Source organism: Mesoplodon mirus (assembly GCF_964341445.2).
Source record: "Mesoplodon mirus genome assembly, chromosome: 5".
NCBI lineage: Eukaryota > Metazoa > Chordata > Mammalia > Artiodactyla > Ziphiidae > Mesoplodon > Mesoplodon mirus.
Genome location: NC_138980.1, coordinates 72292679 through 72317185, shown reverse-complemented (window position 1 = coordinate 72317185; position 24507 = coordinate 72292679). Strand labels below are relative to the sequence as shown.

The following is a 24507-nucleotide window of genomic DNA, read 5'->3' as shown; positions in this document are numbered from 1 at the left end:
AGAGGGAACAAGCAGAAAAGCGTTCCTGGTGGGCGCTAACTGGAAGCCTCCTTGAGGGTGTAAGTGGGGAATACGAGCTGCTGTCGATCAAACTGGGGCCACTACACAAGGTTGGTTTTGAGCGGCGATGGGGGAGGGTCGCATTTTGACGGCAGCTTGAGTGACAGCGGATCTTCTAGGGAAGGGGAACCGGCGTGGAAGTTTATCCGACCTGCATCTTAGATGCCCCCAGGCCCGTGAACACTTGCCACTTGTGCCGGATCCTAAAAGGATGCCTGGTGTCACCAGGCAAGAGATTTCTTGTAAAACGAGACTTCCAAAGAAGTCTTGTGTAAATATAGTTTTCTAAGTTACCTAGTTACGTTAATATTCCATAGATCTGATTTCGACCTCAGTTGTTGACATTCATCCTTAAAACAGGGATAAAACGATTCATAAATCAAGAACATTTCTTGAACACCTTATATGCTTAAAACTTTTTTTTGAACTCATAGTAGTCCTCCTTTTAAAAAACTCCCTTCCTACATGTCAAAACTCTAAAAGTCCCTCTTGAAAGGCAAATAATTCAGAGGGCTCCACCCCCCCCCCAAAAAAAGAGGCCTTAATCTAATTGCTTAAGAACTAGACATGAGGTTCTGCTGGAGTGCCAGCCTCCAATGAATAAACTGAATATCACTGGAAGCGCCCAAGGAGTGCTGTCTTTGTTAGGGCTTTCATTTCTTTTTTCTGTAAAAAGAAGTTAAGTGTTAAGAGCCCGAATCTCACTGTGCTGCTCGGAAATAAGAGAAAGCACTACTACTATCCAATAAATGCTAATCCAGTTGGTCTCACCCCACCATGCACGTTAAAATCACACCTACAGAGCTTTTTAAAAGGTCCCATCCCCAGAGATCCTAATTTAAGTGAGTTAGGGTAAAGTAACAGGTATTTTAAAACCTTCCTAAGTGTTTTCTATGCTGCTAAGGTTTATACTGAAAGAGGTGTGGGGGAGGAAGGAGAGGTGGTCATGGTTTTTTGCTTATCACCACCAAAATATTCAGAATTGTCTTTCCTTTTGAAAAGTTATTCAACCATGTTATAAAATACTTTACATCTATGAATAAGAATATCATAGTAGGGCTTCCCTGGTGGCGCAGTGGTTGAGAATCTGCCTGCTAATGCAGGGGACACGGGTTTGAGCCCTGGTCTGGGAAGATCCCACATGCCGCGGAGCAACTAGGCCCGTGAGCCACAACTACTGAGCCTGCGCATCTGGAGCCTGTGCTCCGCAACGAGAGAGGCCGCGATAGTGAGAGGCCCGCGCACCACGATGAAGAGTGGCCCCCGCTTGCCACAACTAGAGAAAGCCCTCGCACAGAAACGAAGACCCAACACAGCCAAAACTAAATTAATTAATTAAGAATTCTTAAAAAAAAAAGAATATCATAGTAAATCTTACAGTGGACCCAGACTTGCTGTAAAGCACATTTATTAAATATTTGTTGTTGGCTTAATATTGACAAGGGACAAAGCATGAATCAGAGTACCTGCTGTCAGTGAGCTCACAATCTAAAGCTACAGTCTCTACAGTATAAAATTATAGCTTTAAAACTATTCTTTCTACAAATAGGTTATGGCAGGCCTGGTAACCAGGACAGCCTATGATTCTTTCTTATACAGTAAAGCTCTAGGACTTAAATGAAATCGCCTCACTTGATTTTCTCAAAAGCGTTACTTCATTTTGGAAAAACCATAATCTGTACATTTCCAAAACAATTATAATAAATTGCTAGACAAATGACATAACGGATTTTAAAAAAAAGTTTCTCTTTGGCATTTCACTGTAGGTAACCCTACCAGTGTGTCTTCATCCTTAGTTATAGAGAGGATAAGGATTGCTGTGGCAGGAAGGCAAAAAAATAAGAATATTCACCTTATTAGAGAACTACAGTTGTGAATGCATGTCTATCAAGAGTTAGGCCTGGCTAACTTGATTACCAAGGCAGTTACTAAAAACAAGAGAAAGAATTCAGGGATTAAAGAAAGGGAGGTACCAGCAAAGTAGAGAACGTTAACCCTTTCTGGTTCCATGAAAGTATGGGCAACGCTAAATTCCTCATTCTATCTTCCTATAACACTTTGGGCTGAGGAATTGCCCGAATGGGTTAAAAGAGCACAGAGTTCAGACCAACAAAGCCCTGAAGAACAGAAATTGGCGGCAATAGAGGAAAGGAACTCAATGACTAGAAGTAATGTCAGAATCCCAATGGTCAACATCCCCGAGCCCCCTAGAGGGGGACATTTCAGGTCATTTACTTGCTAGTGTAGAAAACCTGAAATAAGTTACTCAGGCTAGATACATAACCCCCACCCACGTTTGCATGCTCTCTGCCCCAGATCTGAATCATAATATTAGGTTTCTCTGACAACCAACCACCTATTGATACACTCTCTTGCGATCACCCCCACATTTCCTGACAAATACAACGGTACCCTATTGTAAACAAATCCATGGACTCACACAAAACCTCAAATAAGAGCAGACCGGGCCTCCCTGGTGGCGCAGTGGTTGAGAGTCCGCCTGCCGATGCAGGGGATACGGGTTCGTGCCCCGGTCTGGGAGGATCCCATATGCCGCGGAGCGGCTGGGCCCGTGAGCCGTGGCTGCTGAGCCTGTGCGTCCGGAGCCTGTGCTCCGCAGCGGGGGAGGCCACAGCAGTGAGAGGCCCGCATACAGCAAAAAAAAAAAAAAAAAAAAAAAAAATAAGAGCAGACCCATAAAGGAAAAACAATTCCGTAATTCTATGGGTTTTGTAAACAAATATTAGATAATCTATACACCGTTCTTTTATCTCTGCCCAGAATTTCCAACCCTGGAAACCCACTGCAATGCACATGCAGGATTTTTGGTGGCCCTAAGGAAGCATTTCAGGGGATTTTACTTAGTATGGGCCTCAGCATTGAGCTGGGGAAAACGGAGGTCCCTTCACTGTTCCCCACATACCAGATTTGATAAGCCATTGAGCCAACTAGGGGGAATTTTAAGTCCAAATTATTTTTGGCTCTATTTTAAAGATTTAAGAAGCAAAACAAACTGTTGCTTCCGACACCACCTCATCAATTGCCGTTCATTAGACAAACTGGACGGAAAACTAATAAAGGTGTATACCCGCCCTCAGCCCCGTAAATTTAACTACCCGGTTCAAAGACCTGGCAGAAACTCGAATCCAGGCGACGCTCTCACGTGATCCGTTCTAATCGCGTCATAGGGACACGTGGTTCTAGATACTTCGTCCCCTCCCCCTCAGGCGTGGATTGTTGACAACGCCGCCGGCAGTCACGTGATCTTACGTCATCCTACCTTCTTTCCCTGATATCTCTGGCCCCGGATGCATCCCTCTCTCCCCACCCGGTTGAGCCTAAACTAGTAAAAGAGGGGGAAACGGGTTGGTGTTTCGGTTTCGGTGTTTCTTAATCACAATCTCCAACCTGAGCACAGAGAACAATAATTGGTCGACTAGTTCAGGAAGCCAAAATGGATAGGGTCCCTGCTAAAGGGCTCCCATAACGAGCTCTCCTACGTCCCGTCCCCTTCTCCCCACCCCTCACTCCATGGTACTGGCGGAGGGCGGAGGGATCTGGAGGCGGCGGAGGGAGACGTCATTGCAGGGTTGTTTGTGCAACCTCGGCTGAGGCAGTGACCCACAGTGATTCGGCCGCCGCGCCGGCGGGTGGGGGGGCTGCGCGGGACTCTTTTTTTTCAGACTGACCGCGGGGCAGCTGGGGAGCATGTCGACCCCGGCCCGGAGGAGACTTATGCGGGATTTCAAGCGGTAAGGGCCTTCATCTTCGCCTGGATGACGGCTCCTCCCCAAAGCTACGGGGCTGCAGGGCGGGGATCCGGGACATCTTCCTCTCATGACCCTAAGAGGGCCGCTGTGGGCCCAGCGGGACGGACGGAAGCCCAGTCCTAGCCCCCGTTAGCACTCTCTTGTCCTTGCCTGTTCATTCGTCCGACGTAAGAAATTTCGATACCTCCTCGCCACCCCCTCCCCCTCAAAAAGTAAAAAGATGGCCATGGGCTGTCCTAGGATTCCCTGCTGCCCACTTGTCCCAGTTGCCCGGTGTCTCGCCCTTGCGTTCAAACCGCATCCCCTGCCCCTGCACCTTGCGGTACCTCCTCTCTCTGCCCTAAAAGCAAGCGCGTGCAGAAGCCTTTCCCCCCGCTAGCTGCACCAGTTAGCTTTGTTCGATGGCCTTGCGGTCGCCTTCGAGGGCCAGGGTTGGGGCCAAACCCTCCCTCCCTTCCCATTCTTTCTGCAGTGAGGGTGGGGTCTGATGCTCTAGGGCCGGAGGTTAACAGATCCTCCGAAACCCGACTCTCTCCCCGCCCTCCTGAAAGGACCTTGAGAACTAGCTTAGAGGGCTGGGACTCGGGCTGGCAACCCCAGCTGCCAGTGCTTTCTGGAACTCAGCTCTGTGGCCTGGTGTATAAGAGCCCTATCTATAGCCTCCAAAGCCTAGGGAAATGCCGCCTTGGAGACTGGCGCTAACCTGATACTCCCTGGGCCTCCTTTTGTAAAGTAGGGTTTTGTTAGGAGGTGTTGGGGTTAGAGAGGAGGAAGTGACTTTTTTACAGTTGTTTCCCGTTGATTGCATGCTTGGAGGTACGGGGAGAAAAATGACCGAGAACACTTAGCATTACGCTCCTCTGCGCATTTTTAAGTGTTTTTTTAGGGAGACCCGCCCTGCTTGAGGCAAAATACCTAGTGTAAAAACTTAGAATGGCGGCTCAGGAAGTAATCTCTCAACTTCATTATAAACCCTTAAATGAGGCACTTGGAAGCCATTGTTTGGGGCTTTGGCCAGTTTATCATTGAGTGTATTCGTAACTTAGCCTTTATCTTTGGTGGGCGGGGTTCAAGCAGCATATCGTCTAACGCTTCTGTTCGTTGTGGCCTATTCTGCTTGAGGTTGACTAAAAAGAGCCATTCTGGGGGGTGACTAATATCAAGTATCATACCACATGGCAGTCTATATATATATAATGTAGCATTTATTTTTTACTGAGATGATAGTCTTTAAAAGGAGATGCTCTTTTTGGTGCAGAACTCGCTTTCTACAGCTTGAAACCAGTAGATTTCAGATTAGCTCCCATGAGTGAAATTCAAATATTAAAACTTCCCAGTTCGTGGCCATTGTTACCCTGGTTTCTCACTGCAATTCACTGCTTAATTCTGAGTTGTATACTTGGCATCTTTGGTAGTTTTCCAAGGGTCTTCGGTTGCAAGAATTTGATTATGACAAATGTTGGAAGGTAGCTTTGTATTGAGTTGCATGATCTGAGAGGTAGATTTAGTGTTGGTGCAGAGCTTTTAAAATAGGGACTGAGGGGAAAACCTAACCAAAGCTTTGATTACTTTAAAACCTATTGCTAATTGAAGCAAATGGGATAAAGTAACTCTACTGCCTAAAACTAGTTTCCTAATTAAATTGGATATACGTGTGTTTTCAGTCATTTAGTGTTTACACTGAGGTGGGGTTTTTTTTATTTTGGTTTTGGGGGGAGGAATATTTGGTGGCCATGTTGCACAAGTAGCTGTGGTTAGGACTCACGAAGGCTTTGCATGTTCACAACAGTAAAATCGTTTTTTCACTTAAGGTTTTTACTTTGTTGTTACTGTTGAAGGCAGTTCTTGAACAGATATCTTAACTTTGGTGATATTTGAAGAGGGATGACTCCAAAGCACTTTTAAGTCATGGTTTATTCCAGCTCAGCACAAGAACAAGGACATTGATTTACTTTGTTTCTCAAAGTAGATGGTGTACAGTCCATAGGTGTTCTGTTTGGCGTTTTTAGTGGCCTTAATGTTCAACTTTTAAAATTTCTACTCTGGATTTCTAGATTGCAAGAGGACCCACCTGTGGGTGTCAGTGGCGCACCATCTGAAAACAACATCATGCAGTGGAATGCAGTTATATTTGGGTGAGTTGAAAGAAATGACAGATGGTAGGTGTGGTGATTCTTTTAAGAAAAGTGAATGTATAACAACTAGGAAAGGGAGCTGAGGGATCAGGGGTCTTACAAAAACTGCAAAGGTAAAAAAAAATTCTGAGAAGAGTTTCGGCAGTTACATAAAATTTATGATTTTATGATCACTTTGGGCTTTACTTGATAAAAATCACTTGAGACTAAAGGAGAAAGATAAATTATTTTGTGGAAAATGTGCCAAGCAAATTCTTACGCTTGCATTCTACTAGAACTGTAAAAAGGCTAGGAACCAAAAATACTAGAACTTCCACCATGGTAAGGATGTAAATGAAAAATGTTTCACACCTCAGTGTGAAATAACTGAATGGAGCCTTTTGAGATGCATTCTTACCTTTTACAGATAGTATATATTTTATATATGCTTTTTAATTTAAAATTTCTTTATGGTTTTTCTTTAGTTTTCTAGAACTGGATTTTATTTTCTTTCACTCTTTTTAAACTAGGGTTTTGCACTAAAACTCTAAAGGAATACTTTTGTAAACAGAATTCTGAATTGCTATTGAATCAGTTATGAGAGTCTACGTTAAAGACTAGTGGAAAAATGAGTAGTTCACCCTTCTAATTCAGGCTGTTAGCATGCTTCTTTGAGATCCTGAATGTGCCTTGCAAGTGGTAATTAAACTTCATGTTGCTGCTTAAGAAAGATGAAATTGGAATGTGGTAGCAAGGAAAAGATTTGGGCAAAAGAAACTGGCTTTCTTAGTGACATCAGATAAATCCAGTCGGTTTGAACAAGAACTGTTGCTCTTTTGAAAAGCAGGACACTTTGGTGTCATAATTATCTTTTTTTAATATAAATTTATTTATTTATTTTTGGTTGCATTGCTGTGCATGGGCTTTCTCTAGTTGCAGCGAATGAGGGCTACTCGTTGCAGTACGCAGGCTTCTCGTTGCGGAGGCTTCTCGTTTCAGAGCACATGCTCTAGGTGCCCAGGCTTCAGTAGTTGTGGCGCACAGGCTTAGTTGCTCCGTGGCATGTTGGGATCTTCCTGGACCAGGGCTCGAACCCTTGTTCCCTGCATTGGCAGGCAGATTCTTAACCACTGCGTCACCAGGGAAGTCCGTGGTGTCATAATTATCTTAAACTAAAGGGTATTGATTTCCATCTTACTGATATACATTGAAAGTAAGACTTTTCCTCTTAAGAATACAGATACATACAAAAGGGTTGGTATTTATGAACTGAATTCTTTTTGTGCTAAAATTATGACAAGTTTTTTTTTTGGTTTTGTTTTTTGCAAAGCCACCCTAAAAGGAAAACTTTGAAAATTAAAGTTACCCTTTATGTCTACATCAATAAAAATCCAGGGCTGAGGTGATACTAAATTAACAATAACTTAAATACTCCACAAATTACCAGAATGAGCCCCTCTTTCCCTGAGTTTATTCTTTCCACTTGTGAAAATCAGGAAAAAGCAGAATGAAAAACTTCTTTTAATCAGAAATCTTCTTGTTTTCAGACCAGAAGGGACACCCTTTGAAGATGGTAAGTCATTCTCAATGTTTTCTATTAAGAGGCTTCTTTTAAGTAGGGAATTGTAACACCAACATATCTAGTTAACTAGTTTCTATTGTTAATAGGTCAAATTGTAACTAAATAATGCTACTGAGAATTTATAGTTTACAAAGGACTTTCTTCTCAAATCAGCTTGATCACCTTCATTACTAGTTCCCTCTGTTACTTTGATATTGGCTGTAGAACTCTAAGCCTAGATTAGATGGTGGGGTCTATGTTGAGACTAGTTTAAATGACCTTGTAGCATGCTAAAAGTGTCCCTGAGGTAAACATCAGGAGGGTAATCATGCTTTGTTAACTTTATGTATATTGGTCAGGTGCTGAGCTGACATTGTTCTTAATCATACACAGCGACCAGTAGCTTCACGTAACAGCTAGCATTTGACACCCGTAAATAGTTACCATTCTGCAGGATCTTTTGCTGCATTTTGCTCTTCACCAAGAGCCAGGAAAATGGAAAACTCCTTCTAATATGTATTATAGTTGAACTTCTCAAATTGATTTTAACCAGATACTTAGTTTCCCTAATTATAGCATGAATTTTTAAAAATTGTTGAACAGGTTTGTCTTAGTTATCACAATGGCTTCAGAATTAACCCATTGAGGATATTTGTACAAATAATGATTGCAGAAGTATTTTTAAGGAGATAACCTGAATGTTCAATAGGGGAAATGGTTAAGCAAATTATGATATATCTAGACTCTAGAATATTACGTACCTGTTAAAGAATAAGGTAGATCTGGACGTATATCTGAGGAGACAAAAAAGTTGCAGAATGTATGTTGTAGTACCACATTTTTACTAAATATATACATGCAAGTGTGTGTGGTTGAAGGGGGTTATATACCATACTGTTACCAGTGGTTACCTCTAGATGGGGGGTAAGGAGTTGAAGGGAGGTACTCAAGGAGTTCAGCTTTTTACTTTATACCAGAGGATTCTTAAGGATGGTCCATAAACCCCTTAAGTTCCCTGTGACCCTTCCAGGGGTTCCATGGGGTCAAAACTCTTCATAACAGTAGTGACACATTTGCCTTTTTCATTGTATTAACATTAGCTCTGAGGATACAAAAGCGTTAGTGGTTGAAACTGGCCTTAAGCAGTTTAGCACCTTGGCATATATCAAGACAGTGGCACCAAACTGCTGGGAGTCATTGTATTTTTTGCATTTTAAAAGATGCCAGTTTCAGTTTAAAATGTCTTGATGAAAAAGTGGGAATTGATTAATATTACTAAATTCTGACCGTTGAGTATGAATCTTTTTAATATTCTGCGTGATGAAGTTGGAAGTATGCATGAAACACTTCTCTTGCATACCAAACTATGATGGTCGTCTAGAGGGAAAGCAGTTCTGCAGTCGTTTGAGCTGCAACTTCAATTACTGCTTTTTTCATGGAACATTTTTTACTTGAAGGAATGACTGCAGACAAACTCCGGTTATTTAGATTCGAGTATGTATTTGGTTGACATATTAAAAGTTACCAAAATGAGCTGTTAGGTCAAGCAAAGTGACTGACAGTATTTGTAGCTGCTGATAAAATGACAGCTTCCCAATACTTTTAAGACTTCTCTCATGAGATCAGTAGGTGGTATTACCTGTTGTGATTTTTTTTTTTGATGGAGTGTATATATAATGAAATATGGCAACATTTAGAAGATTTGGATAACTCAGTGAACCAATATTTTCCAAATGGCCAATGTATTAGAAAATTATGGATGGATAAAAGATATATGCAATATGCAACAGTTGTTAACGTAACTGATGCAGAAAGTTTATGTGGTTTCAGATTTTACATTGCAGCTAACCTTTAAAAACGTACCATTTCTTTGGTGTAATATCAAAGAATATCTACAATTATCTGAAAAGGCTATGAAAATATTCTTTCCTTTTCATTTACATATTTGTGTGAGGCCTGATTTTCTTCATGTACCTCAACCAAAACAGCACGTTGCACAGATTGAACGCAGAAGCAGCTAAGAGAATGCAGCTGTCTTCTATTAAGCTAATCATTTAAGAGATTTGCAAATATGTAAAACAGTGTTACACTTCTCACTAACTTGGTTGGGGGACATATAGTTATTTTCATTAAATGTTACTTAGGTTAATGTGTAATGAGCTTACAGTTGTTAATAAATATGTTAAGTTTTCCTTGAGTTATAGTATCTAATAAATATAGATAGTTAGAGCCTGTGATGTGCTGGAGGCAGCTTACACCGATTGTGAGAATAGATTGTTTAAAAATTTTGGGCAATTTTTGCAAGTTGGTTATTAAAGAGCCCATATTTTAAAATTATTTTCAATTTTTGGTGGAAATACCATAAAATGGTATGCTGTTGCATGTATCTCTTCCCAACTTCACATTCAGTGACTTCACTTTGGAAGCTTGGCGTGGTTGGAAGTAAGACTATAAAGGGGTCCTGAGACCCCATAATGTGAATTTAAAAAGGTTAAAAAAAGCTGTTTCATATTTGTGTTTGTCTGAAGTGTTTACGTTGTACATTTTTATAATTAAAATTAAAACTGTAAAACTATATAATTAGGTATAAGGCTATCTTTGCTAATGAACTGTACATTTCATAGAATCTCTATTAATATATCAAAATGTGAATTAAATATCATCTTTGATTTTGTTTGTATCTTTGGCCTCCCTAATCCCAAATTTCCAAACAAAAAATGTAAAGAGGTAGAGGTTACATACTGAATATATGACTAATGAAAATAAAATATTAAATATTTTACTGAACACATGCCTCTGATACTGGAGTCATGAGTTTAGAATTTAGGGTGAGAAAGGGTTTTTGTTCTGTTTTTTTAAACTGCATTGATAAAATAAGGAAAGAAGCTTGTGGAGACATCTGGAATGGTTTTAAACTTTTATTGACTTCATTAGGAATAAGCCTCAACTTACTATGCCCAAGGTGTTGTGGTTGGAGCACCTATCCAACCTTCAGGTAGATTTCCTCAAAATAAAAGGACTCTGGATAGTGAATAAATGCAAAAGGAGGCTAGAAAGACAAACACGAAACTAGTAACGGTGGTTGTTTCTGCTAAATAGATTTGGAATTTGAGTTAAGAGCTCTTCTTTGTACACTCTGAACAGATTGACTTTATTATAAATGCATAATTTTTTTTTAATGCCTGTCTCTTTTGACCATAAGATAATGATTTAGACTGACCAAAATGTACTGTGTTGGTCTATAACCAACAGTAGGCAGTTACACTAATGCTTAACTGATTCTTGGCATACTTAAGTGATAGGGACAGAGCAGACTTTTCACATTAGTGGCCATGCCTCCAATCTGAGTCCTTTGTCATGTGGTGGTGAGCCCATCTCAAAATCATTTGGCACCCCCTTCTAAGTTACAATAAATTATTTGTAGTTCCTCAAACGTGCATTTAAAATTTTGGTAGCTAGGGCAAAATTGCTTTCCAATAATATGACAGTTAATGTTCCCACCAGTAGCACATGTAAGTGCTGTACCCCCCAAGTGCTTGCCAATGCTGTATGTTATCAGTACATAAATAGTATATTTAGTATTTTTATGTGCTAAACCAAAATTGACATTAATTTTTGTGTGGTCGTGCAGAAGCCAGCACGGGCTTGGGATTTCATTGATGAAGAGAGAGAAAAGTTATGCTTGTCTTTACTGTAATTATTTTGGTTTGTTTTCTATCTAGGTACTTTTAAACTAGTAATAGAATTTTCTGAAGAATATCCAAATAAACCGCCAACTGTTAGGTTTTTATCCAAAATGTTTCATCCAAATGGTAAGTAGCAATTTATTAGCCTTTGAAAATGATAGGAGGAAAAAAGAGTTGTTTCATCCTTTTAGGTCTTGCCCATACTTCTTGTTATTAGGGCCCACTTCTAGATGTTGCTTCTATGTCAATATTAACCATACTTTTGTAGTCTGGAATCTTATCAAGGTTCCAGATTTGAGGTAAAGTTTTGTTTTAATAACTTCTGATTTTAAAGTAATATCTATTTATTTATCAAAATGTGAAAGATACTAAAAAGAATTTATAGCTTAAAATTTAGCTTGCAGGTAAATGTACAAAATTAAGATCATGTTGTATGTAAAGTTAAGTAATTTATATATAACATGAACATTTTCACTTATTAGATATTCTTTTGTATCTTTTTTTTCCTCCTCCTTTGGCCGCGCCATGCGGCTTTTGGGGTCTTAGTTCCCCGACGAGGGATCGAACCCGGGCCCCCAGCAGGGAGAGCACGGAGTCCTAACCCCTGGACCACCAGGGAATTCCCTATATCATTCTTAATGGCTGCAAAATGTTCTGTTATATGAGTTTATCATTATTTATTTAATCATTGTCCAGTTGGTAATTTCTAATTGTTTACAGTTTTAAACAGCACATTTTTCTTGAAAATAAATCTTCTCAAATACCCATGAATAAGTTTTTAGAAGTAGGATTACTAGGTCAAAGGTTTGTATGTTTTTAAGGGTTTGTTAAAAATACAGTTTTCCTCCCTTGTTACTATTTTTACTTTTAGCAGTTTATTACTAGTTTCCATAAATGATTGCTAAGTGACTCTTTTGTAATTAAATTTGCTCTTCCTGACTTATTGCTCTTTATTTCTAATAAATTTGTATTCCTGGATTATAAATTACTGTATGAAAGACTTATTTTCCAGAATATTTAAGTTCTCTTTCCTTTTTATATCATTTGCACATTTAAATATAGTTTTCCCCATTAGTTAATTTACTTTCAGGAGGAACATTTTCAGAGGTCCTCTTGATTGTGCGTCTAGTCTAGAACTACAGACTACGTGAGAAAACTGCAGGCAGATAGGGATCTCCATACTCATAGGAGAGAGGTGTGTTTGTGTGTCTGGAATCAAGGTGACTTCCCAATAATAGATTAGATCATAGATTTAGCCTTTGTGCTTTATTGCTGTGAAGTTGCTTTTTCTTTCAAGGTCTTCCCCCACCCAGAGGCCAGGCAGCTTTAATTTTATTTTCTGTTTCTGTTCTGAGGAAATTTTCAAGTCACTTATGATTTATTCTACTGTAGCTTTCCTAGCTTAGACTTGTTAGTGAATCGACCCAAACTGTAGTAAGGGAGCTCTGTAAATCAAGGTAGAAAAGACTGTGGAATGTGCAAGGAGTATATGTGTATAGGTTTAAGATTTTCAGCCTTAACAAATTTATAAGGAAACAGTGTATTTGATTTTTCTTTTATCCCTTCATATTAATAACATGGTTTCCCTTTTTTCCACTATCAGTACCTTATTTAGTTAACTTCCTAGTTTGCTTTTTTTTAAACATCTTTATTAAAAGATTCACATACTGTGCTACTCACCCATTTAAGTTGTACAATTCAGTGGTTTTTAGTATCTTCACTGAGTTGTGCAACCATAACCATTATCAATTTTAGAACATTTTTATCACCCTCCCCAAAAAATCCCATGCCTATTAGCAGTCACTCCCCATCCCCATCCCCCCCCTGCCTCCCAGCCATAGGCAACCACTGATGTATTTTCACTCTTCAGGTTTGCTTATTCCGGACATTTCATATAAATGGAATCATTTAATATATGTGGTCCTTTGTGATTGATTTCTTTCAGCTGACACAGTTTTTAGGTTCATCTGTGTTGTAACACATACCTGTACTTCATTTCCTTTTATTGCTGAATGATAATCCATTGTATGGATAGACTACATTTTGTTCATTCATCAGTTGATGGATGTTTGGTTTCTAGTTTACTTTTGGATTACTTCTCAAAAATAGTTACTAGTTCAAAACTTTAAAATCATTTTACAGTTTTATGGGTTTTACAGAGGTGATGATTTTTGCTTTGGACTTGCTAAGTTTGACGTTCCTATGGGATACACAGTAAGCGATTGACTATGCTGCTTTAAAGCTGAGAGTTAAATCCGGTCTAACGCTAACAATCGGAAGAAACTAGCACATAGATAGTAATAATTGAGGCCATGAATAAAATTGCCCAGAGGGTGTGTAAAGGGTAAGAAGGAAGAGGACCGAGGATAGAGCCCTGAGGAATGACAGTAATTAAGTGTAATTTGCCTCCTCTCCCCAAAAAGGCCTCACTTATTCCTGTTTGATGCAGAGTGGTCTGGCTTGTTCTGCATTCCACAGTTTGGCAGTATCTGTAACATTTAAATGCATTTATCCTTTGTCAACACAGCGATTCTGCTTCTGGAAATTTATTGTAGAGATAAATAATCTGGCAAGTTCTGGATAAAAATTTATGTTCATTGTATTCTCATATAATCAGTTCAGGAGGGGGGAAAAGCCTCTCAAATGTTAGACTTTTAAAACGGTAATCACTTGATTTTTATTTTTATTATGAAAGGAATGCATACTTATTGGAAAAACAAATCATAAAGTACAAGGAAAGGTAAAGAAAATAATACCCTTCATAATCCTACTATTTACAGATATCTACATTTTGGCATTTAGTCTTACAAATGTTTTTGTGACTGCATATACTTCAAATGAAAATATTTATAAATCTTTATAAAAAATGGAATTATCCTAAATAAGTAATTGGAAACTTATTAATGTAATATATTGGTGGTGTCATTCTACATTAATTAACATATGGTAGATGTATATCATTTCTGGCGGCAGTATTGGTATGTACCGTTAATAACGTACCATTATTTAGCCAGTCCTCTCCCTGTGGACCAAAGGTAGTTTCCAGTTTGTCACTTCTATAAAGAGTATTATAGTGAACATCCTGTAAATAAAACTTTGCATGTCCATGATTATTACTTTTAGAGTGGAATTGCTATGTCAAAAAATTAGCTTTTTTATCCCCCCAAGAACCTTATTTAGGAATATTTGGAAATGTGGAATTTAAACAGATTTGCTATATGGTATGTGATGAAAAAATTTAACTCTCACTCAGCCTCCTGATCAAAAGGCGCATAAAGAGTCCTTAGTTTGAGACTGATTTTCCTGTGAGACAAAAAGTTTTAGTTATTGACTAATGTTCAAGATTTCTGACTGAGCCAAGCATTCGGTTTGTGATAAAAGTTTCTCTTTAATTGTTAGAAATGACAAAGTTAATATGTAACCAATTTTAGTGTTGTCTTTGCAGTGTATGCTGATGGTAGCATATGTTTAGATATCCTTCAGAATAGATGGAGTCCAACATACGATGTATCTTCTATCTTAACATCAATTCAGGTAAGCATGTGTTAGGATGCATCTTAACTTTTCAAGATTCTATGGGATACAATTAGCTCCTTCAGGATCAATTTAAAGTCCAAGTGAGCAAACTAACCTTCCCAACACTAAGGTAACCAGTGGCAGAGCTTGGACAAAACCCTCATGATTTTTATACAACCGATCTGCTTTTTCATTCCTGACCACATTGGATCAAATACACAATCATTCTGATCAAATTTAAGTATAAAGTGTTCTCACAGGTCAGGTGTTTGTTTTGTTTCGTTTGTTTTTTGGGTTTTTTTTTTTTTTTTTTTTTTTTTTTTTGCCACACCACAAGACTTGTGGAATCTTAGTTCCCTGACCAGGGATTGAACCCATGCGCCCTGCAGTGAAGGTGCAGCATCCTAACCACTGGACCACCAGGGAATTCCTTCACGGGTCAAGTATTATTCGTACCCACAAAGAAGAGTCTTCTTGGGGAGAGATAAAGATGATTGTTTAGAAAAAAACATAGGGACCTCAAGAAACTGCCAAGTGCAGAGAAGCATTGAGTATGTTGCCCCATCCAAGAAATTCTATTTTAAATGAAAGTAAATAACTATTTGCCAGAGCACTCTGGCAGAATATTTCAGAGTTGACCTTGAATGACAGTTTGGGGGAGGGGTGGGGGGTGAGTGATGTTTTAGTTATATGGATTTGAGAGGAGCAGAAGTAACGTTTTTGGTTTATGACCTTTTTAAAGTTTTTTCTGTCACACTTCTGCTTTAATTCAGGTCATCTTATAAAGTGTTTTCAGCTTTCCTGTTTCATTCCCTTGCTGCTAGGTGCATATGTTTTGTTGATTAAAGGAAACAAGGTACACTACCCAACTTACTGTCAGAAATTTGCAGCCTTACCTCAGTAATAGAGTTTAACTTTGGAAAATGTTAGTTGCTAAGCTATTTTATAGATATTGTGTGTTAACCAAATCAAGTTGTTTATTTCCTAGTTAATGTCTCAGTATGCTGAAGAATACTGTTCTTTTCCAATTTCTTTGAGATTAGAGGTCTTAAGGCAATTAAGAACTATCTGTTTTGAAAGCTTAAGTTTTCTAGCAGCAGGAAGCTTCTTACTGTATCAAACCATTTCTGAAAGTACTTAGATCTAAAAATATGTAAGACGTACTAATTTCTGTCTGTCTTCATAGAATAATTTGTTTTATACAACTTCTGTGCTCCCTATCGGACCCATGTTAATATAAAGAATAACTCTACAAATATGTTTTATCTCTGTCTTTCCTTCTAGTCTCTGCTGGATGAACCAAATCCAAATAGTCCAGCCAATAGCCAGGCAGCACAGCTTTATCAGGAAAACAAACGAGAATATGAGAAAAGAGTTTCGGCCATTGTTGAACAAAGCTGGAATGATTCATAATAGACAACTGGTCTGTTAATCTTTTTCATCATTGTTGTGTATAATTTACCTCTCAGTAGAAAGGCTAACAAATTTTAAGTGCCACAGGTTTTAAGGATTCTGCAGAAAAAAAAAGTCCTTCGGTTTAGAACCTACAAAAGCTTGTGTATCTTGATTAATGTACTTTTTATTGCATGGTGTGAACTAAGTTATTGCTTACATAAATTTGTAATATATCCTGTTTGTATTTTTTTCCAAGTGTATAATGTTGGTGTGGAGTTTTCATGACAGAATATACACATTTTGTAAATCTGTACTTTTTTCAAATATTGAATGCCTTATTTTTGAATTCTTTAGATTTTTAAATTGGAGAAAAGCACTTAAAGTTTTTTATATATGAATATTACATGTAAAGCTGTTAAAATACATAACTTCAGTGCAAGAGACTTTGTCACTTATTTCCTTATCTGAGTAGGAGGGGTTAATAAGTCTCTAGCTCTCCATCAGCTGATAGTTTCATTTCTAACTTCAAAAGAACAGATTTATATTTTATCAAGAAATTCTTCAAATTTGATTCTAAACACCAATTATAATCTCAAACTTTATTTTGAATGTACCTATATTAGTTTCAGTTGAGCAATTATATACATAACTGGTTTGATTCTGTCCAACTCTGTATTTAGGCCACTTGTTACTGTTTCTTCATGCACTACTTACTGTTAAACTCTACCTTTTGGGATTTCACAACTTGCACCTCCACCACGAGGAACTGGCACCTCTACCATGAGCAGAGAGCTGATGCAACTTATTTTGCTGCTTGATAGCACTTTAAAAGATTTTTGATAATGAAAAAAGTAAACCGTCAACATTTACCAAAAACCCATGCCCCACTGTTAACAATAAATAAGAACTTGTTGCATTGGTTTGAACAAGGCAGATATTTGGAAGGAATCTTGGTGTAATTTAAATATTTGAAAACTGCCTTTAATGCAATTGCCTATCTTTTTTTTTTTTTTTTTTTTTTTTTTTGCGGTACGCGGGCCTCTCACTGTTGTGGCCTCTCCCATTGCGGAGCACAGGCTCTGGACGCGCAGGCCCAGCGGCCATGGCTCACGGGCCCAGCCACTCCGTGGCACGTGGGATCTTGCCAGAGCGGGGCATGAACCCGCATCCCCTGCATCTGCAGGCGGACTCTCAACCACTGCGCCACCAGGGAAGCCCCTGCCTGTCTTTTTATTCTGGAAAAATGTTTTAACACCAGGGCCTGCTGAGTTGATTTCTCTTGTGGAGATTTTTTTTTTTTTTAATCTCCTAAGTTGTATAAAAGTTGTACTGCATTTTAGTTTACTGGATAAACAAAACACAGTATTGAAGAAAGCTAATACAAAGCTATTCTATGCCTTCACATAGTATACAAAATGGAAAATATACAAGTAAATTCCGTTGAACCACCTGTGTAGTCTTTCTAGCAGTTAAAAGAGCTGTTTCATTAACCCCAAGAGTTTCTTGCACATTCATACTAGCTTAGTAAGCTAACAGCTTCTTTTCTATTGAAAGACTGATTTCTCTACTGGAAGACTGTAGGATGGCAATATCTATAGGTTCTATTTATTAAGCAAATTTTAGAAAGGATAAGTGCTGGTGTTTCCCTTTTAAAGTTAATACTTGGGAAATTTGGGGGTAAGTGTATGATCTTAGGGAACTTTTGATACAATTGAGAGTTAACTCACTGGAATTATGCCCCCCCCAAAAAAGATGCTTTATTTAAAGGTACTTTTTGGTCATATCAAATGTGTGATACTTCTATATTCAGCTCTAAAACAGTTTCTTTAGACATGTACTCCAGTGACTGTCTCTTAGATTAAATATACAGTAGCTATGATAGTCTCCCCTCTTATTTCATTAAATGTTATTTGGATACTACTTCAAAATCTATTTTTATCCTTAACCTGTTTTCCCTATTTAAAACTGAAATATTTCAAGTATTGATAGATAATTATAAGGAAGTTACATCTTACTTCGCAGGGAGTTAATGAGCTCTAACTCCTAAATTCAACACATGCATAAAACTCATCTAGCCCCCATTCCTACTGGAGAAAATTCTTAGGGAATGTTCCATCTCTCAATTACTTTCACAGTTTTTTTCTTCAGCCTTGGAACAGATTCCTATTTCTTTGGATGAATACCAGATGTACTTCAATTTACAAAGTCATGTCATGCAAAGAATGTTTAAAATTTACTACATAAATTTTATAAATGTATGGTACGGCCAGAGGCTAAAACTAATTTATTTTGGTACAAATTTGGATTCATGTTAAAGATTAAGTGCATTTGTGATGTGCAATTCCTCTGTAACAGTACTTCTCACATAACTTTCTGTGCAAGGCACTATTCTAAGCACTTTAACATGATCACATTTCAAACTCAGAGTAATCTTATGAGGTGGGTACTACCATATTACAGATAAGGAAACTAGGTACAGATCAAGTAACTTTCTCAAGGTCAACCAGCCAGTATGTGATAGAGCTGGGATTTGAACCCAGGCAGTCTGGTCTTTTAACTAATAACTATACTATCCCTTAAGAGATGTTAAGGGATTGAGTTTAGTTTTAAAACTCTACTGAACTTAAATATTAATCCTAATTTGTGAAAATATCATGTTGATTGAGTTGATAGACTTGTGTCTATCCAGTGAAGAGGTTTTCACCATTTTCCACTTTTTTTTTTTTGTAATGTAAACAAGTAAAGTCTGGATATAGGAACACTGATCTCTGATAGAAAGCACTCTTGACTTACAGACCAGTTTTTTTCCCCTTCCTAGAAATATCCTTGAGTCTGTACAGACACACACACACCCCAAAATTTAAAAGTTCCATGAATATGAATAACTTCTGAAACTGATCTAAAAATTCTTCCTCATGTAGGTGGAAGGTAGTGGAGAGGAAAGCTATTGAAGGTGGCTTATTTGGTAAGTCTGTTGTGTGCCCAGTAAACGTGGTACCTGTCTTAATTTATTCGTTTAGTACTCTTTTAAAAGACAGAAGCCTGGGGCTCACAAAACAATTTAGAGTTATGTCTAAGGTAACCTCAATTCTCCCAGGTTTTAAGAGAGATCAAGTTTTTAGGTCTTGGTGGTGTTTATTACAATTCCTTTCTACTGCATTCAGCAATGCAGAGTCCCAAAGGAATCTGGTATGTGGGGATTATGTATGTAAACAGAAAAGTCCATAGATGGAAAGCTATTACAGGTAAATGAAATTGTCCATAGGACAGGGGCCTTGTGCAAAGATGGTACTTCAGTTCCCATCTAGTTAGGGAAAAACTAAACTGTTGTCTGATATGAGGAAATTCTAGTTATCTTGTTCTAGTATATGATATAGAGCACAAAGATATATTAGAAACACACACACAGATGTGTGCTGTTTTTTCAGTAATTTCTCCCCACCATCACTACAGGTTTTTAAAACAATTTTTTCAATAATAACCTGAGGTTTTTAAGTTTTCTGTTCATAGCATGGACTAGGGCTTTCTTTTAGTTGGGCCCAAAAGATGAACGAGGTGCACCCTATACAAAACTCTTAGTTCAGCAACATTAGTTCCTTGCTGGTTGAAATCAAGAGCTCTGGAAGGAAAAGCTCCAAGTTTCCCCTTTGGCATATGGAGGACTCAGACTTGGGCTAGAAGCCTGCATGGACTGTCAGGAACTCTGCCATTGACTTAGTGCTAAAGCTTGGCCACAAGATGCTTTTGTTTACCAGTGGCTTCTGGAATCGTATATTTGGAAAGACTCTATAGAGTGTACTTCGCTGAGTAAAAGCAAATAACCTTTTAGCTGGTTAGAGAGGTCTTTACATGGTGATGGTCTTCGTTTGGTTACAAGTGTGATGCTTCTGTAGTCCTTTGGGGGGGATATTAGAGCTGACCTCAGGCTCCATCAACCTGAATCATTTAGTTGTCATTCTTCCTGGAATGCAGGAGGGCTTTTGTGGTGTCTTGAGGGCTGCCAAAGTGCAAATGTAAGCACACTTAAGGCAGACCTCCTAATGCTGCTTCCTGTCTGAAGCCCTCTTCCCTTCCCCCTTTACAAACAACGCCTTGTGCCAAGAATACTGCAGCCCACCAGCTAAATTGGACTAGCAGCACTCTTGAACAGAAGAATGTCAAATGCCGAGAGGTTTGCAGCTCTTTGGCTGGCATCTGCATAGTCATTCTACAAAACTTGAGTTGGGAGATTTTATGTTTTTATGTTTTGTATTTTTGTGTTGGGGCTAGTAGAAAGACAACAGGAACAGGAAGCTTCTTGTTCTTATAACCATCCTGAGCAGAGAATAGGAAAGAATCCAGAGACTTTAGCTCATGGCTTCAGCTTCAGCTAAAGGCCTAGAATATCGCCTCCAAAGAAAATCTAGATTAGTGACCTTACTGTATTGTAGTGGGCCTTGGCTATAGGACTGTACCTGCATGAACACATAAGACTGTGGTTTCAGGTGGAGACTCCCTGGAACATCAGCTGGAAAGCTGCCTTTAGAATGAAGACTGTCAACCCCAGGGGTGGGTACAAGAGATCTCTCGCAAGCCAGAAAGATCAGCGAGGGCAGTACTGGGGCCTGGTGGTAAGTTGATGATACCATCTGTTAGGGAGAAAGTTTCTTTCCTAGCTTTCGTTAGCCCTTACACATTGGTGCCTTGGCAGGGGCTGGGTATTGTGCACAGAGCAGCTTGAGAACAGACTACAGTCACCATGGCCCCCTCTCGAGACCTGAGTTTGAGGGATCAGGCTGTAAGAGCAACAATATAAGTACCAAAGATTGGAGCCAAACACTGGGAACTGCTTTCCAGATAACCTCTGGCAGTATATGCACAGGCCTAGGGAGGAGGCCAACAGGACAGCAGTGGACCTCCAAGGGTCCAAGCTCTGAATCCTCTGGGGACACTTTTTTTTTTTTTTTTTTTTGCGGTACGCGGGCCTCTCCCATTGCGGAGCACAGGCTCCAGACGCGCAGGCTCAGCGGCCATGGCTCACGGGCCGAGCCGCTCTGCGGCATGTGGGATCTTCCCGGACCGGGGCACGAACCAGTGTCCCCTGCATCGGCAGGCGGACTCTCAACCACTGCGCCACCAGGGAAGCCCTGGGGACACTTTTTAATTAGCGGCTTTGTTTTTTGTTATAAAAGTAGAACCTAGTCATAAAAAATAAATTTGGTAAGCACAAAGGTAGAAGGAAGCATGAGTCATTCTCACCACCTGAGAAGTTGAGAACAGCTGGTTTAAGGGGAAGTGAGGACTGTAGGTGTTGGTCCAAGCCTAAATGTTTCCAATAGTCTGGGGCCCAAAATTCACACCCAGAGTGATAAGGAGGGCTTCCCTGGTGGCGCGGTGGTTGAGAGTCCGCCTGCCGCTGCAGGGGACACGGGTTCATGCCCCGGTCCGGGAGGATCCCACATGCCGTGGAGCGGCTGGGCCCGTGAGCCATGGCCGCTGGGCCTGCACGTCTGGAGCCTGTGCTCCACAACGGGAGAGGCCACAACAGTGAGAGGCCTGCGTACCGCAAAAAAAAAAAAAAAAGTGATAAGGAATCTAGTCAGTTTACAGTGAGAGACTCCAGGGCAAGCCTTCTGCCAGGCAGCTATGTTCATGGAGAAAGGAGCATACCCACAGCCTTTGCAATCCCCAGACCCCTAGAGGTAGGGATTCCAAGGCTGGCCACGTGGTGACCCCTTTCCCCATCCTGCTCTGCCCCCTGTCCACAACAGCCTGGCACTTAATTTGTGCTGCATTGTTCAGTGCCTGCTGCCATTTGTTCTGTCAACATAACTGATACATTGGCACCTAATGGGTGCCAAGCTGCATGTTAAGTCCACCCTTTTGCAGCTTTGGGAATGGAGACTGGTCTGGTGGGGTGATTATGGGTGGCCACTTTTATGTAAATTTTAGTTGAAACATTTCATATCTTCCCAGCGTGGCCTCAAAGGGAAAGTAGGGCAGAAATGAAGCAATTCACTAAGTGCCAGGTACTTATACAGACATTGGTTTTTCTGCGGAATCCCCCAATAAAGTAGGAATCGTCCGCACAGTGCAGATCCCTACACTGAGGAACTCAAGAGGAAGGAATTACTACCAGTTCACAACTACTGGGGATAATTTAACATTCTTAATAAGAGAAAATGCCGAAGGGAAGGAAAAATGCAGCCCTAACAGCATGAGATTTCGGTGCTAAAATTCACAGCAAAGTAAGGGCTTTAATCACTAGGCTCATGCAGTTCAAGGTTGACCTTACTGTTAATTGCCCCTCCACTAAAGCAGGGGTGGACCAAGAGCTGCCTCAGGGGGCTTGCCTGGTGGGCTAGTGGTTAAGAATCCGCCTTGCAATGCAGGAGACACGGGACTGATCCCTGGTCAGGGAACCAAGATCCCAGGTGCTGCAGGGCAGCTAAGCCCACACGCTGCAACTATTGAGCTTACATGCCGCAACTAGAAAGAAGCCTGCGTGCCACAACTAAGACCCGACACAGCCAAAAATAAGATATTTAAAAAAAAAAAAAAAAAAAAAAAAAAAGACCCGCCTCAGGCCCCTAACAGCTTCTTTCTCCTAGGCAAATAAGTTGAAGGGCCATATTCAAGGATATTTTTGGTTCACTGGCCTTTTTTTTACTAGGCTGGGAAAGAAGGATGGGACTTGGGCTGTGACTGCCTGGATTATGTTCTAAAGAGGTATCCTTGTCTGACAGCACTATCAAGGAAAAAAGCTCTGGTTCACATGCCCAGGTCTAGAACAGGTAGGAATTAGCTCCATTCTAATAGGAGCTTAAGAGTCTCAACTTTTACTTTCTATTTGGTTTCCGAGAGAATCTGTTCAGGTGATGTAGTCTTTGTTACCCCACCTCCTCAGCTGGTACTGTTGTCTGTGAGCAAGGCTTCAGGCCCACCTCCATCTCTGATAGGAGCACATGCAAAGGACTCTGCCTCTACTGCTGGCAGTGTGGGAAAAAAAACCCTTCCAAACCAAAATGAGAAAGGCAGTCAATACTGCCACCCCTTGCCCTGGGTGTCGTAACTTAGAAGGGACAGAGTAAACTTTGGGAAAGAAATTAGCAGGCTTGCTTTTCATTTAAATAAATAGGTTCTCTGGCTATTTATTTTAATGAAAAGCAAGCCAGGCGAGGTTCTGTTTCTTAAGAGGGAGAGGGAGAGCATGCATTTATTTGTTGAAGGAAGCAATTTCCATACAACCACCAACCTGTTTAAGTTCTAAAATTCTCACCTCTTAAGGATTATGTTTACTCTTATTCCTACAGAACTGAAAGGTATCCCTAGTCAAGAATGAGAGCCAGGACTAGATGACAAGATAACTAGATGACAGGCCTCAGACCCCAGAAGTTGACAGTCTCCTTCCAGACATAAGGGTACCCAGGCAGAGACTTTAGAGCTGGACAGCTGGGAAACACAAGTCACCTGACGGTTAGGGTATATATATCTCATGTCAGATACAACAATTTGTATTTTCACTGCCATTTACTACAGATAGCAAAGCAACAGAGGATGGGCAGTGATAGTTAATGTGATTCCTCCCAGTGCCCACAGAACAGGTAAGCCACAGGTCCAAATGGATCCTGGAAAAGTTCAGAGGAAATCCTTTCCTTTGCAAAGGTAGAGTATTGATCAGGTGGGCCACAGACTCTGAGGAATGTTTCAAAAAGCAACTTTCTGGATAACATGAAAGGGCATCACTATTAACTGAGCACCCTAAACTGTACTGTTAGTATAGGTCACCCAAACACAGGTCTGAAATGCACAGGTCCATTTATATGTAAATTGTTTTCAATAAATATGTACAGGATCTGCAGTTGGTTGAATCCATGGGTTGTTCAAGGATCAACTGTAGTTGCTTCTCAAAAGGTCTTGAGACTTACGTCTTTTAACAGATAAGATCCTCTCCTAGTCATTACTTGCAGTAATACTTTACCATGTCCCTTCCTGTGACCTCACTTGATCCTCACCCCCTCTTGGGGAGGGCTGTATATATGGAGAAACCAGTAGCTTGCAGCTTGTGTCTGGTGTGAGCTCCAGTTTCAGATCTAAGAGAGGCCATTTTACTTGCACAAGGAGCGCTGCAATGCAAATTTTAGATTTCTGTGCCACTTCCCACTCCAAAAGAACGAAGGATAAAATTCTAAAATACTGATTAATCTTATAGGTGAGGTAGCCACAGAGGTTGTGAAGGTAAGATGAAAAACAGGCAGCTTATCCTGGGAAGAGTAACGGGATCCTGACACAGAAAAAGGATATTAAGTGAAAACTAAGGAAGTCTCAATGAAGTGTGGATGTTAGTTAATAGTGTATCAATATTGGTTCATTAATTATAACACATGTACCACACTAATGTAAGATGCTAGTAATAGGGGAAACTG

General features: G+C 39.9%; 1 protein-coding gene across 2 annotated transcripts; it reads left to right on the top strand.

Annotated features, from left to right (window-relative positions):
* The first annotated feature begins 2 nt into the window (after positions 1-2).
* On the top strand, positions 3-17547 carry UBE2B (ubiquitin conjugating enzyme E2 B). Of its 2 annotated transcripts, none has more exons than XM_082624058.1 (6): positions 3-110; positions 5885-5965; positions 7492-7517; positions 11228-11317; positions 14637-14725; positions 15992-17547. In XM_082624058.1, the coding sequence occupies exons 2-6, from the start codon at positions 5940-5942 to the stop codon at positions 16118-16120; spliced, it is 360 nt and encodes a 119-aa protein (XP_082480184.1). In that variant the 5' UTR covers positions 3-110; positions 5885-5939; the 3' UTR covers positions 16121-17547. The 2 variants fall into 2 exon arrangements, with proteins under 2 accessions (XP_082480184.1, XP_082480183.1); XM_082624057.1 differs by lacking the exon at positions 3-110 and adding an exon at positions 3651-3812.
* Positions 17548-24507: the final 6960 nt, after the last annotated feature.

What these genes read in the sequence shown, in the direction of transcription:
- UBE2B (XM_082624057.1), top strand. Translation starts at nt 3,769, where the DNA reads ATGTCGACCCCGGCCCGGAGGAGACTTATGCGGGATTTCAAGCG. An exon ending in AGGGACACCCTTTGAAGATG is followed by an intron (nt 7,518 to 11,227) that starts GTAAGTCATTCT and finishes TTTTCTATCTAG; the next exon opens with GTACTTTTAAACTAGTAATA. An exon ending in CAAAATGTTTCATCCAAATG is followed by an intron (nt 11,318 to 14,636) that starts GTAAGTAGCAAT and finishes TTGTCTTTGCAG; the next exon opens with TGTATGCTGATGGTAGCATA.